This window comes from Sesamum indicum, linkage group LG13 (assembly GCF_026168435.1).
Source record: "Sesamum indicum cultivar Baizhima isolate 11 linkage group LG13, ASM2616843v1, whole genome shotgun sequence".
Lineage (NCBI taxonomy): Eukaryota > Viridiplantae > Streptophyta > Magnoliopsida > Lamiales > Pedaliaceae > Sesamum > Sesamum indicum.
The window spans coordinates 18,178,393-18,193,755 of NC_142669.1; the positions used below are offsets into that span (position 1 = coordinate 18,178,393).

The 15,363-nt window shown below is 35.5% G+C and overlaps 3 protein-coding genes across 3 annotated transcripts; 2 read left to right on the plus strand and 1 right to left on the minus strand.

Annotated features, from left to right (window-relative positions):
• The first annotated feature begins 2,077 nt into the window (after positions 1-2,077).
• LOC105176435 (histone H3.3) lies at positions 2,078-4,563 on the plus strand. Its single transcript, XM_011099232.3, has 5 exons — positions 2,078-2,219; positions 2,918-2,989; positions 3,087-3,163; positions 3,994-4,084; positions 4,177-4,563. Exons 2-5 carry the CDS (start codon positions 2,918-2,920, stop codon positions 4,345-4,347), a joined length of 411 nt encoding a protein of 136 aa, XP_011097534.1. The 5' UTR covers positions 2,078-2,219; the 3' UTR covers positions 4,348-4,563.
• A 2,093-nt stretch (positions 4,564-6,656) lies between these two features.
• LOC105176436 (uncharacterized) lies at positions 6,657-10,061 on the plus strand. Its single transcript, XM_011099234.3, has 4 exons — positions 6,657-6,963; positions 7,235-7,400; positions 7,511-9,412; positions 9,549-10,061. The coding sequence occupies exons 1-3, from the start codon at positions 6,944-6,946 to the stop codon at positions 9,401-9,403; spliced, it is 2,079 nt and encodes a 692-aa protein (XP_011097536.1). The 5' UTR covers positions 6,657-6,943; the 3' UTR covers positions 9,404-9,412; positions 9,549-10,061.
• Positions 10,062-12,928: 2,867 nt separating this feature from the next.
• On the minus strand, positions 12,929-15,136 carry LOC105176437 (14-3-3-like protein 16R). The gene is made up of 4 exons (XM_011099235.3): positions 14,528-15,136; positions 13,677-13,799; positions 13,279-13,395; positions 12,929-13,202 (listed from the first exon to the last, which is right to left on the minus strand). The coding sequence occupies exons 1-4, from the start codon at positions 15,002-15,004 to the stop codon at positions 13,152-13,154; spliced, it is 768 nt and encodes a 255-aa protein (XP_011097537.1). The 5' UTR covers positions 15,005-15,136; the 3' UTR covers positions 12,929-13,151.
• Positions 15,137-15,363: the final 227 nt, after the last annotated feature.

Genomic DNA, 15,363 nt, shown 5'->3' on the forward strand with positions numbered 1-15,363 from the left:
GAAAAATCATGCAGTGGTGGAACTTGGAATTGGTAAAAGCTTTGGAAGATTAATGTAAAATGTTGGGATTTTTTTTTTAATTCATTAAAGAGATAATGTGATGCAATGAGAGGCATTAATTATATGAATCTGTTGTTAATTAATAGATAATGACTTTTGATGTATGTGATGGGCTACATCTACATCTACATCTAAATCAAAATATTACCAATATCAATTGTTTGGAAATTTGTGGACATTAAAATTGTTGACTTTATGCAGTTTTTCAGCCTTCTCAATTTTCACATGATGAAATAAGAAAAAAGGACAAATTGCACTTTATCCCATTAAAACAAATGATATTTTTCCAGTGATTTTCATGAAAAATTAACCAACATATCAATTTGATGCCATCATTTTTGTATGACCCATAAAATTTAAATAGCCCAATAAATGACATATATATATATATATATAGTATTAAAAAAGTCGAGAATGAATAAGTACAATGGCAAAGGATGTAAGTTTAGGAAAGTAGCATCGGAGCAGCCAGAATGCTTTTTTCTCCTGGACAATATAAGTTGAGCAACTGCTCACTTTTTCATATATTTGAGTTACAAGACTCTTTCCTTTCAGGACAACAGTTATAACATACAAAGCTTGTCAATCGATACAAGGTAAAGCTAAAACCAAATATGATTTTATCGCAATTCAAATGTAAATCTTGCAACAACATCATATCATCCCATTCGCCGAAGAAAGTAGTGGAGAAAGCCTAACCAAAAGAAATTCATTAAAGAGTTGGGTCCAGGCCGAACCTAAAATATTGAGTCAAACCCATCTTAATAGACCTATCGGGTTTCGAACTAGATCTAATTAACTTCAATAAATATTGAGTAATAACAGGATATGAACTTTGAGTATTATTTACTCATTGGCAAGCCTAATAAAATTATATCACGATATGTTAAAATGCCACCATGGAACAATCACATGAAGTCAATAAGACCATAACAGACACATGACCAAAGTTTGGCAGCTCTATCTCAGGAGCTTGTTGGACCATGTAATAGAAGCAGATGAAAGCTCAGGATCTAGCATATTACTGCCACCAACTCTCTTGGATTTGGGAATGAGGATTTGCTTGAGTCCGGAGAACCTGTCCAACATGACACCTATTTTTAAATATAATGAGTCTGAGTTTTCTAACCACCCTTATAATTTCTTCCTAATTTATATACTGATTTAGGTATTAGAGTGTTGATATTTGTCTTTCAGATTTCTCTTTTTTTGCAAGCAAATTTATAATTCATAATGTAATGATATTTTTATGGAAGACTAACACAAAAGCTTGGCCTTTTCCAAAACGAAATACTCCATCTATTATAATTTAAATTTCGTACGAAGGATTTCGATGGGACAAACTTAAGAGATGGGGGACAGGTAAAGTGCATTTGAAAAATAAGGGACTGAAGAGGAATGAAAATTCGAGACGATGATCTAATAGAGAGATTTGGCCTTAATTTTTTTATTTTTCTTTAAAATTATATAAAAAATTAAATTATTACTTATATATACCAAACAAGTTATTATTATCATGAAAAATGCAATATATACTGTTAAATATATGCATAAAATGAATAAAAATTCTAAATAAATTAAGATATTATTTAAGACGAATTTGGGCAAGTCACAACCAAGACATCCATCGAGTCTATAAAATAAAACTTCATATACGAAGCAGTCCCACTCTACCCATCCTATTTGACATCCCTAAGCAGAACAAGTAACCCAGCTTCATATACAATTCTTGATAAGATAACGTCCCAATCTGCAAACAAATTTCATAGACTCAGGAAAAACAATAATTACAAAAGAGCCCTAAACAAACATGGTATTGTAGAAAGACCCCCCAGAAGAGATTACCAAAAATCTCAAATCGTATCACATACTAAAATAAAAACACAAATTGCCCTCTCGATCCGTGTTATACTTTCAACTTCACATCTCAGCCGTTCATTTAACTGGAGAAAACACAATTTACCCTATTCAACACCGTCAATTCCCGTAATCAAGAAAACACACGGATGTAATTTCTGACCGTCCGATTCTCCTGAATCACGGACCGTTTCCAACTCCCTGTATATACCCAAATTAACCTTTACTCACGAACTTTTTCATTCGCTCCCCAGATATAGAGAGAGAAGGAAGAAAGAGAGAGAGAGCTGCTCGAGTGAGAGGTAAGTCTTCTATTCTTCTTTCTTCTAATTTGTGTTGTTTTGATTTGATTCCATTTATTTTATTGTAGAATTATTTGTATTATCGGTGTGTTTCTGGGTGTGAGTTAATTCGTGCATAGGGTTTGGGTTTCTAGGGTTGGGGTATTGTCTCTGCTGTTCGACTTGAGTTTATGTTGATAATGATCTTGTGAAGATTTGAATTTGGTGTCGTGGTTTTGCGTTTCATTGCCCGTGCTTTAATGTTGTTAAAATTAGGTTTTTTTTTTTTCTTTTTTCTTTTTATAACACGAAATTGTGGGTTTGATTGGTTCGAATTGGTTGGTCTTGCGAACGGTACCTCGAGTGTAGGCTTGCATTTTTCTTTGTATCATTTGTAATTGGGAAAGTTTTTGACTTCTATTTCCAGTCTGCGCCCATATAATTCATTGTGAGAAGCTTAAGTTTCTTTGCATGTGATCTTTTTTAGTTTGGTCGAGTTTATGCTGTCAGCTTATGGAATGATGTATGCTTAGTGCGTTAATGTAGTTCTTATGTCAATCCTTGCGTACGGTTTATGTGGGATCTTAATAAAACTTGGTAATTTTGTGGCCTTGGGAGATTAATTTTGTGGTGTTAGTTTCTTTTTTAGTTTGTTGGGAAAGTGGTTTTTTCTGATCCGGGTATTTTCTAATTGTTATTCTATCTTGAAATGCTTATAGATGGCCCGTACTAAGCAAACCGCCCGTAAATCCACTGGAGGAAAGGCTCCCAGGAAGCAGCTTGCTACTAAGGTTCATGACAAGTTGTTTTTTAATATTTGTATACCACATTGTGGGTGTAAATTTCAGGTTTTTCAAAGTTTTAATATGGTTCATATAATTGGTTCAGGCTGCCCGTAAGTCTGCCCCAACAACTGGTGGAGTTAAGAAGCCTCATCGTTACCGCCCTGGTACTGTTGCTCTCCGGTGAGCATCTTTCTCCATTGATTGTGTAACAATATATTTAGAAGGGATAAGGCCTTGAATTGGGTGTTTATGTGTCTTTCCCTAGGTGCGGTATTTCTAGAAAAAGAAAATGTAAAAGTTAGACCATTATTAACAAATTGTGGGAAATATATAATAAGATAAACATTGAATGAAGAAGTGATGACATACTCCTAATAAGAAGCATCTAAATCGAAAGCTTTTGAGATTAAAAAGAACACTCTAGAAAGTTGTTTCTTAATAGCAAAGTTAAGTGATAAGTACATTTTTTGCTTAATATAAATGTTACAAACAAAAATAAAGGTTTTGTTTGCTAGTATTTAATTGAAAAAATTCCTGAAGATATACAGCTGAAGTTGGGGGGGAAAATGATAGGAAAAAATAGCCTATACATAGATTATTGGTTGTGAAATGGACAAGTCTTTCTGTAATCAACTGACAGCCCAAGAATGGAAAATGGGAAAGAAATCCCAACTCGACAAAAGGAATAACATTAGTTTTTATCTTGGTTTAATAAGTTGTAATTTTAACTTGATTGTTTACTGCAAATTAGGGTGATTCAGTTCTCTGAAAGTTACCAAAAATTTTATTTATTCCCTGGGGTACTCCAGGGTGTAGAACGCCTTGGTGCCCCACCATGCATTTCACCACTGTGCTGTATACACAACATAAGGAGTGGTTACTTGCATTGCCCTGATGCATTTTACTAGTAACATCTTTTTATGCACCCCACAGGTGTTTTGTAAATGCTGATTGTTAGATTAATTTATTTCCTCCTGATCATTGACAATCACAATGGTGTCTTGATTCAGTGAAATCCGCAAGTATCAGAAGAGTACTGAGCTCTTGATCAGGAAGTTGCCTTTTCAAAGGCTTGTTCGCGAAATTGCCCAGGACTTCAAGGTGGATTAGAAGTAGAGAACCTTGTGTTTTTCGCTGGTTATATCTCATGCTTTTCTTTGTTTTGTGATTGGTTGCCTTTTCTGTTGTTGCAGACTGATCTTCGTTTCCAGAGCCATGCTGTGTTGGCGCTTCAGGAGGCTGCTGAGGCCTACCTTGTTGGTCTCTTTGAGGACACCAACTTGTGTGCCATCCATGCCAAGCGTGTGACCATCATGCCAAAAGACATCCAGCTGGCTCGTAGGATCAGGGGCGAGCGTGCATAGATTTTTGCCTGCTTTGTCTTTGCTTGTATGGTGGTATATGGTGGGCTAGTTCTTTAATTTCTTATCTGTTAAGCAATATATAAATAGATAGCATCAGACTCTTGTACTAGTTACAGTTTCTCACTTAGGACAATGGTCTCCCAGAACTGTTAGTGTGTGCCGTAACGGGATCATTTGTATTTTGTTGGGCTGAAAGTATTATGAACTTTTGTGCTATGTTCTAGTGAACTCGTGTAGGTCTCTTGTTGTGGTGGTGGCGTCGAACAATAGTTTGTATTTGACTTTAAAGTAGTGAAATTTGTTTTCTAGCTTCTTCGTGTGGATCACTTCTATTTGTCTGTGACCTCTTGGAAACTGGAAAGACGTTTGATATTTTTCAGTTGAGCTCCATGAGACCTCTATGGTTGCACGTTGCTGCGGAGCAGATTAGTAAGTTTTTCAGGGTTTTGTGTGAATGGTATATGCATGCTTCAGCTAGAGAATTTAGCTGAAGAAGGCTATGCAGAAGTTTTTACAATGGAATTAACTATTGAGGGTGTTTGCAACATTTAGATATAAATGTTTATTAGGTCTTTTGTTGAAAAAACTATTTTTACTGTGTAGTTTTAGTTTTTTAACTATTTAAAATAAGTTGAACTTACAAGTTTTTCTAGTATACGTCATTTATTAATAAAATTGTAAGTGTTTTTAAGTATTCTTTTAAGCCTTTTGTTCTCTTTTAATACAGTCATTTTTCTTGTTTAAATTTATACAATTTTACTTAGAGTGTATTTGTACACAATGGATGGAACTGCTAATGCTATGGTGGTGCGGGAATGGAGTACCGGTTGTAAGTCATTGACTTTTACTATATAATGGGCGTGGTGGTGGAATTATTACATCAAATTAAGCAAAATATATGATGTTTAATAATGTTATATTTGTTTGTCGGCCCAGAATGAAATGAAGCCCTTCCCTTTCTTCACTCGCAAACAACGGTAACACAACACATGGGATTCATTCTGTGAAGTCAAGAGCAGCCTTGATTGTGCGGTACTTGTTGCCAACCCTCTCTTCCCAAACCTACACAATTAATCATCCACTTATACTCTATACTAGACTCATTTTATTTCTACTTATTACTCTCTCTATATATAATATATATACACACATTTCTATAAACATATATTTTTTTTTTGGATGAAAAGTCATAGGAGAGTTAGTTGTAGAGATAGCAATTGGGCCGTATAGACTCCGAACCCATTATCGATTCATCCCAATTTTTAAAAACGACAAATACAACAATCGCTGAATCTGAATTTTAATTACTATTAAAAAAAAGTGATTATAAATAATCCTTATTATCTTTCAAACATATCTTGAAAATCGACTTGTCCATGCTGAAATATAATGTAAATAAAAACTTCTTACAATTAAGTCCAAATTTATTATCATAAGTAAAATCAGTACTTCAATTTTATCTAATCTTATACTTTCTCTTACAAGAAATTACTGTCTTCTTGGTAAAAAGTACCATTTCTACAATATATATTTATTACCATGTTAGGTCAAAAACCAACCAAACTATTACTTACTGCGACCACCTATCATGATATATTTCTTCACATGAATACAAAATTATAATATTACATAAACCCCATTTCATTACAGTTTCCAAACACCCAATCCCACATATTTTATTCCCAACCATCATTTTCTAGTATTACTAATCTTTGCATGAATCAAAGCTCCAAAGTAGAAGATCCACACACCCTCTCCCGTCAACCAATCCTAAATTCAATAAAAATATACAATTTCCTAGGTCTCGTGTTTGCCGGCCACAAGACAATCTCAATCTCCCCAAAAAATTTCCATATTAAACAAAGAATTTCTTTCTTTCATTTGGAACTTTCTTTCCCTTTTCTTGGTTTCGCTAATTTTATGTACCCATTCCAAGTCAAAATCCTCTAGATTTCTTGCCATACTTGATTCACCATATATTTGTTAAGTGGATGATTAATATATAATATGTTATACTTGAAAAAATAGTAAAAAAAGTATAATTAATTTATAATTCAAAAGTACATTTCGGTAAGTTTATCATGAAAATTGTATAAAAATCTAATGAAAGCTAACAGTATGAACTCGTATTTAGATAAACTTTAAAATCAAAAAGATTTTTTATAATTTTTTAAATAATAAAAATATATTTATATTTATATTAAATTTTAATATAATTGATTGTCCAATAAAGAAATATATATATCCTTCATTCTTACACTCAGTGCAGGCTAAGACAACTAATGTAACATGTATATAACATGGCTAATTCTTTTGTCTTTTTCAACCCAAAATCTGTCACCTTCTTCACTTGAGCCGTTACGAGCCAAACACACCCGCCAACTTCGGGCTGTATCAAGAAAACCAGAGAAACTCTCAACCAAGAACACGCACAACACGCACTGACTGCAAAAGTCTTGTGTTTTGTTTGCGTGTATATTTATTTAATTTTGGTGACTGTTTTTCTGACCCTATTTTCTTGCATTTCCTGATTTTTCCAAAGATAGGAAAGAACATTCGTAGCCGAGGAATCCATCATACACACAATACAACCAACATGTCACGGTCCAAATCGAGGTACTACGTGCACTGTTTTCTTGTGCGCACTCCATTTTCTCAACTATGTTTTTTGACCGTTCTTGTTTTGATTGGTATTCCGCCTGCAACAGAGATTTTACCGGAGTATTCCTGTCCTAACTTTGACGGGCTCTTGTCTTTTTTTCTCACTTTCTCGTTGTTGTCCGAATCTTTTTCGGTTTCGTCGTACAATTTTGTTGGCAATATCCCAGAAAAAATAAGTAATAGATTTCTTTCGAGTGTTTTATTTCATTGAGCTTGTGATTTTCAGATCAGGGTCGGTTGATTTTGGACACAAGAACCATTATTCATCGGTATTTTCAAGAACCCTGTCTGCATCAAAGCTTTGCAGAGGAGATGCTATAGGGAGACAGATTGATGCAAATGCTCTGAAGTCTGTTGACAAGAAGCCCTCCAAGGTTTCATATTTGTCTGAGGTATACATCAATCGTTTTGCCCCTTTTCCGTTGATTCTTGTTCGATTGTAGCATCATAGTTTGTTTGTGTAAGAATTTTGAGAGATACTGTTTTCTTGTGTGTGTGTTAGAATCGGGTGGATAGAACTATGTCGATGGAGCAAGAAATGGGAGAGATGGAGGAGGAGCTGAGAAGGACTAAAGAGCAATTAAATGATTGTGAGATTGAAAAACATCGAATTCTTGATCAACTTAAAGAGGCAAAGAGAGCAGCCGATGAGGCTAATGTTAAGGCAAATGAAGCATTAACGTTGGAGCTCGAAAACTTGAAAAAATTGTTAACTAGTTCACGGGATGATCTGAAAACGAAAGATAAAAAGATCGATTTGTTGGAAACGGAGCTTGGGAAAGTGAGGGAGCTTGAGGTCGTCTTGGCTGAGAAGGATTTGTCGTTGGATAAATTGAACAAGGAGTTGGGGGGATTGAGGGAGAGGGAGAAGGATGTAACGACGTTGCTGTTGGAAAACAAGAAACGGATCGAGGAGTTAGAAGATGAAGTAGAGAGGGCGAGGTTATCAGAATCTAAAATGGCTGATTCGTTAGCAAAACAGACGAAACAGCTCGAGGCAACAAAGGTTAAACTGAAAGAAACAAGTGCTGAAATCGCTTCGTTGCATGAAAAGATTGAGGTTTTGGAAGATTTGTCCAAGAAAAGTAGTGTTGAGGTGAAAGGGCCTGTAAATGCAGGTAAGGAGATTAGAGGTATTGAGATGGAGCTGAAGTTGGCAAAGGAGAATCTTGTTCAGGCACAAGAAGGAGAAAAAAAGGCGTTGTCGAAGGCCGAGAGTCTGATTGAAGAGATTGAGTTGGTTAAAAATGAATGGAAGTCGGCGATTGAGGCAGAAGCGAAGAGTGCAAAAGCGATGGAGGATTTAGCATTGGCGTTGAAGGAAGTTGCGACAGAAGCCAACCAAGCGAAGGGGAAGCTTAGTGTGACGGAAAACGAACTTGAGCAAGTAAGAGGGGAAGCTAGGAAGTTGAAGGAGATGGTTCGTAGCACGGAGGAAAAGTACAAGAAGCTCCTGAATGAAGCTAGAGTGGAGGCGGAGTTGCAGAAAAACACGGCAGAGAGGCTGAGGGTGGAGGCAGAGGAGTCGTTGTTGGCCTGGAACGGGAAAGAATTGGGATTCGTTAGCTGTATAAAGAGAGCAGAGGAGGAGAGGGCTACTCTGCAGCATGACAACAATAAGCTTGTTGAATCCTTAAAGGCAGCTGAAAATATGACGAGGTCGGCCAGGGAAGAGACATATAAACTGCGGGACATACTCAAACAGGCCGTTAACGAAGCGAATGCTGCAAAAGCGGCTGCTGGAATTGCGAGAGACGAGAACTCGTTTCTCAAGGATTGTCTCACAGAGAAGGAAGAGGCATTGCTTTTCCTTACGAGAGAAAACGAGCGTCTTAGAATAAGTGAGGCTGCAGCGAAGGAGAATGTTAAGCAGTTGAAAGCGTTGCTTTCGAATGCATCGACAGAGTTCAAGTTTGAGGATATGGAGCAGGATGAAGCAACGGATTCTCCCGACTCCGAGGAGGAGGAAGAAGTGAGAAGGCATAGGCATACCAAAACTTTCAGCTTGTGTGTTGATGATCTGAAGTTCATGAACGAACCTGAAGACGATGAGGAGAGACTCCTGCATGAAGATCCTGAGAAGGCGGAGGCCCTCAAAGGCTCGATATTTGATGCAAATGCAGAAACACCGAAATCAGAGATTCGTACGCCGAAATCTAAGGTTAACCACAAAGGGTACTACCCTTCTGCATTCATGTGTACTGGAGGGATACCACACCCAGAAGAATTCGAGCGTTTAGAAACTCCACAAGATGACAACTCCAATAGACAAGATGAGAACTCCCATAGAAGAGCGAAACCGTTGTTTCGACGAGTGGGAGATCTCTTGACTATCAGAAGAAGTTTCCACAAGAAGGACTCATCCATCGATCAGAACGTTCTTACACAGCTTTGATTTCGAATGGTATATTTGTCTTGGTCACATTGATTTCTCGAAACGTTACACCTCAAACATGTCTGATTTACACACACATACACAACTTTTGTGTTTCAAACTATTAGAGTTTGTCTGAATCTTGTTTTTCTTGTTCCTTTTTCAGGCAATAAGCCAACGGGCGACAAACTATTGGAAGTAGATCACATGGAAGTACAAAAACAAACACTAGGCTACGATGTAACCTCGAAGGTGTATTTTGTCATTCAGACAAGCGCCTGATACAACAGGCGACAAACCTATGAAACGTGCCCAATTCAGCAGAGTTGTAGGAGACATACTATATGTTTAAACTGTAATGAAGAAACAGTTGAAATACAGGTAAAGATCAAACGCTGAGGATTAGACATGAGTTGTGAGGCTCATCAGTACATGAAGTAGGTATATAAATTCTTCAGACAGAATTTGTAAAGAAATGTTAGGATTTATGGCTTTTCGATTGTCTTTTGCTTTTGTTTCAGTTTGTAGCCTAAGGTTACTTTTGTTGTAATCTATTCTTCAGTATTATGTAACATACTATATACAAATATGGGAAAGCTATCCTTTGCTGACCAACAACGTTGTAGTGAGTGCAAATTGGCTTGTGTAAGTATATGTTCATGACATGAATCAACAAAAACTAGTATATTGTACTTCAAACATTTTTGCCCTCCAGGATTTATGGTCTATTTACACAAACCATCTTTGTATTTTGCGTAATTACATAAATAAATTCCAAACAGCAAAAAATATGAATAGTTTGTGTAATTATGCTGGTGTTTCTAGGGGTGTATGTGTAATTTTTCAAAAAATAAAAATCATTTGTGTAAATGATGTTGAGGTTTCTAATGCATGTATGTGACTGTCACATGTATTCCATACCTGGCAAGTGTCTACACCCAAGATATGGAGGGAATATATGGAAAAATTCAATCTGAATCGGGCTCGACCACGTCCAACCAAATTCTATGATGAATAAATTATTCTTTGTCATATTATTAGTATACAATATAGAGTGATCGATAAAATAGCAAATACAACAACACTCAGCTAAGTGAGGTGGTGATTGTTGCTCATTTTGTTTTTGTAATTTCATGACTTGGCATAGGATTACATTTATCAATATCAATACCTTATCATTAAGGGAGAGCATCTCTTTGATTTCTCTCTTTTTTTTTTTTAAATTTTTTTTATTCATCTTATAACTTCTCATTTTCCCATTATCTTTTGATATTTATTTATTTATTATTTTTATGTATTTTTTTGCACTATTTTATTATAAATTTAATATTAGCTTATTATTTTCCATATACTTTATTAAACAATAAATGGTTTTAAAATATTTTATTTTAAATAATATTGTAAAATTTGCACATATGTAATATGTGCTACAAGTACTAGTATTAAATTATAATTTAAACAGTTTTCATAAAGCTCTCCCATCTCTTATATAGATCTATGTTATATATTAAGTTTGAGAGGTTAGAATAATTACTTCCCATGTGCATTAATTCTGGAAAAATTACACTTTGTATTGCTGAAGTCTGGTGAAATTATATATAAATTTTTTATGGTTTAAAAAATTGCATATAATATTTTTTAGATTTGTTTCTATTTAATAAAAATACAAATTCAGACACTGTGATAATTTCTCTTAGTTCCCTCCATTTTCATCGTTCAAACTTCTTTAACGGTAATTTTCATATAATTAATAAAAAAAGTATTTATCATATAAAAAGACATATATATTTTCATTTTACATAGAACAAATTTAAATTAATGGTAGTAGGATAAAAAAATTGTGAAGAGTGGGTTGTCCGGCTGAGATGCATTCCGGCTTCTTGAATTCATCGGCCGGCTTCTTGAGATCCAAACAAAGTTTGTGCCGCCCTAAGATCACTTCATCCCACGTTTCACTGCTCAACTGGTGTTTGCATCATGTGCTTCTACTTTTCTTTGATTCCACATTCCGATGCAATCATTTAAATTCAAAATTAATTATTTCGAATAAGAATTATTTAAATATATTTTAAAATTTTATTATTCAGGATTCAAAATTTCTAACTTGAAATCCATTTGTCCAAATGGAGATTAATAGTTGATTTAATTATTTTTTTCCTTAAAAAGAAAAAAGAATAGATAGTAGTAAAAGTAAAGAGTATATATGTTAATTAATTTTAAAAAATAGTAGTTATACTTGCTAGGTATCGGCTTCGATCAGATTGTGAATGTATGGAAAATACGTAAAAAAAAAAAAAAAAAAAATTGCAACACACAAGGATTTATGTGGTTTGTATAATTCTGCTGCACTAAAAACAGTTACTAAAACTCAATTTACTATAATTATTTCAAGTGAATTACAGACACAGTGTTGAAGAGAAAAAAAAATGGTTTTTAGTTATAATTATTTAAAGAGGATTATTTTAAGGCAACAATTTGTAGTAATATAAATATTCAGATGTGATGAGTGTCTAAAATGATGTCCAAATATTCATTTGAAAATATTAAAAAAAAATGTCTAAAATGGACACTTTTTTGGTTTCTTGTATTTACAAGAGAAAAGCTAAACTCAACTTCAGAAGTAGACTTTCAAATGCTGTTATTTAGTGTAATAACATTTTGCCCAAAGGCAACTAATAAGCTCAAATGATTTGTGCAAAACACCTCTTTACTCTTTAGTGGTTGGGAGCAAAGTTACAATAATAGCTTAAATTAATCTGCTTAATCTCAACATCAACAAGAAATCCATCATCATATGGAGTTCAACACCAACAAGATGTGATATACATTCATATTCAATCTTTCCCCAAAGCCACATCCACTAACATTCTTTTTTTTTTTTTTTTTTTACAATAAATAAATTAAAATATCTCATCTCAATACACTATACATTGTCATACTTGTGATGTTATTAATTATTATATTAAATTGTACATGAATTTTTTTGTAACTCATCAAATCTAATTCAGACTAAAATTAACCTAGTATCCGGCGAATCTACCGAAGAGGAACACATACATAGATTGCAGGTAGTGACGGACCAATCAAATACTTCACACGCTTTCAATTACTCTGTACCAGGAACAGGTACAGAGTGCCTACTCCAATACAACTGTAAAGTTTCGGAGAACTTTATTTATCATGAACAGTGACGCTTTGGTGCAACACAATTAAAGGGGCAAAGTTGTGCAGCTACTTTTCAGCCAAAAGTTATGGGTTAGATTTCAATTCAACATACAGGTAGGTTTTAACTTGTGATCTAAGATTGAATTTAGTTGCTAGCAATTCCCAGCACCAATTGCCCACATAATCTAGTTTGTTAAGTTCAATATGAAAATACTTACATCCCAATCAGAGCTTCATGACTCATAGCGTGATGAAACATATTTGAATTTTCAAGTTAACAATCACTGGAGCAGGCAATGGTGTGTTCAAACATCAAACACCCGATTTTAAAGGATAATACAAAATCATTGCAGCATTCTTGGAGATAAATAGACATGGAAGTATAACCAAACTTTGGCACAAGATATTAGTCTTCTGGTAAGAAATGAAAGATGAGAAATCACAGAGAGATGGGAAGATAAGGACATCTAAAATTGGAAGTCACCAAAGAAGTTGACTATCAACCTAAGTACATCATGCTACAAGCAGCAATTCTTGATTCTGGAAAAGTAGAATACTATAGAGAGAACAGCAGAACACCCAAATCCTAAACCACTAAAATTTACTACTCGTTGTCGGGCTTAGGTGCTTCCTTTATCTCCTCAGAATTATCATCCTGCAAAGAATAATGAACATTATCTCAGTCCTAGAACATTGCCGGAAGTAATCAATAAAGGAAGAACTGAACATGCCTGCATGTCGGAAGTCCACAAAGTAAGGTTGTCACGGAGAAGCTGCATGATAAGAGTGCTATCCTTGTATGATTCCTCTCCAAGAGTGTCCAGCTCAGCAATTGCTTCATCAAAAGCCTTGAAAAGTCCAAGTAAACATTAGCCCAAGTAGACAGTTTTTCAATCAACTGAAAGATACCCAATTTGATATTGAACTAAACGAGTGATGTAGGTCCTTCAAATATTTCAAATAAGTTTCCCGTCCCTTGATAATAAAGAAAAATATTCCCCATCCCCACAGACCATGCCAAAGACAATAAAGGTGCTTAAAACTCTGATACAATATGGTTTGCAAAGTTTGTTTTCTAGTTAATAAAATAAACAGAGATAAAGATAAGAAGGTTGATTTTCAGGCTTACCTGTTTGGCAAGATTACAAGCACGGTCAGGAGAATTCAAAATCTCATAGTAAAAGACTGAGAAATTGAGTGCCAGGCCAAGACGGATTGGGTGAGTTGGGGCCAGCTCAGCATTAGCAATATCCTGCAGACGCCAAAAATAAACTAAGTTAGAAACTAATAAATATTTGCAGAACAAGGAACTCATGACTTTCACTGATTTTGAAATTGGGGAACAAGGTGTTACAGATAAACAGAAAATAAATTAATAGATACAGGTTGAAAACTAACTCCAAGTAAGATATAGCTATAACAGTTAATCACAACAGGAATCAAGGAACACCAAATTCACTGCATCAAATTGCTAGACATGAGATCTAGAAAATGCACATGAGGAAGATATACATCCTAAAAACATAAAATTAGGAAACGGTTGCAAAGTACTTTAACCTATTAGATTGCATCTAAACAAAAATAAAAAAATAAAAAAATAAAAAAGAAAAAGGAAGAAGAAGAAGAAAGACGTAGAACCTCTCTAACGTACTCATAACCAACTTCAGAGTTCAGACGATTACCAAACAACAATAGAGAACAAATCAAAGTAATTTCACTAAAAGTTGTCACACTCCACCAACATTTTTCATAAACTTTAGCAGAGTAACAGAAGATACTTGTTAACAGAGCAGTCTCCATCAGTTTTAACTCCAAATGACAATAACACACATACTAAAACATAAAATCCCCCTGATCCCCTGCATAACTCGTTGTGCATTCTCTCCAGATAGATCTTAAAATACATAAACAAACAAATATCACAAACGCGGAAAAGCGAAAAGGAAAATCAGGAAAATAACTAGTCAACTCGAAACGAACCTGAGCAGACTTGTACGCGGAGAGAGTATTCTCGGCGGCCTCCTTTCGCTCAGCTCCAGTCTTAAACTCCGCCAAATAGCGATGATAATCACCCTTCATCTTCAAGTAGAAGACCTTGGAGTCACCATTGGATGCGGATCCGATAAGCTTCGTGTCAAGAAGCTTCAAAATGCCGTCACAAATGGAAGAGAGCTCCGACTCGATCTTGGATCTGTAGCTTTTGATGGCAGACACGTGGCTCTCGTTGCCGCGGCTCTCCTCCTTCTGCTCGATCGAAGAAATGATCCTCCAGGACGCGCGCCGGGCACCGATGACGTTCTTGTAGGCCACGGAGAGGAGGTTCCGTTCCTCAACGGAAAGTTCGTCTCCGTCAACGGCGCCGACGACCTTCTCCATGAACTCAACCATCTCCTCGTAGCGCTCGGCCTGCTCGGCCAGCTTGGCCATGTACACGTTCTCCTCGCGTGGGGACGCCATTCAGATTTAGGGAGGAGGGATTTTGATTTTTAGAAAGAGAAAGGGAGAGGGAAAGCGAGAGAGAGAGAAAGAGAGAGCTTTTATGTTTAGAGAGAGAAGGAGTGCGAGAAAGTGAGGAAATAACGGAGGGGGCGGTTTTTAGATTCGGTTTCTGCTTATTTTTCTTTTTCTTTATAATTTTAGAACAAAAGTATCTTCATCGCAATTTGGGTGTATGTGGCTTGGGCTGGGCCATACTGCTCACTGGGCCGTAGGCCCATTTAGAGGACAGGTTCGAGGCTTAATTATTTTTATTATAAAAATATATTTAAAATAATTAATATAATATTAATAATGCAAGTTGCGGTCAGACTCCTCAA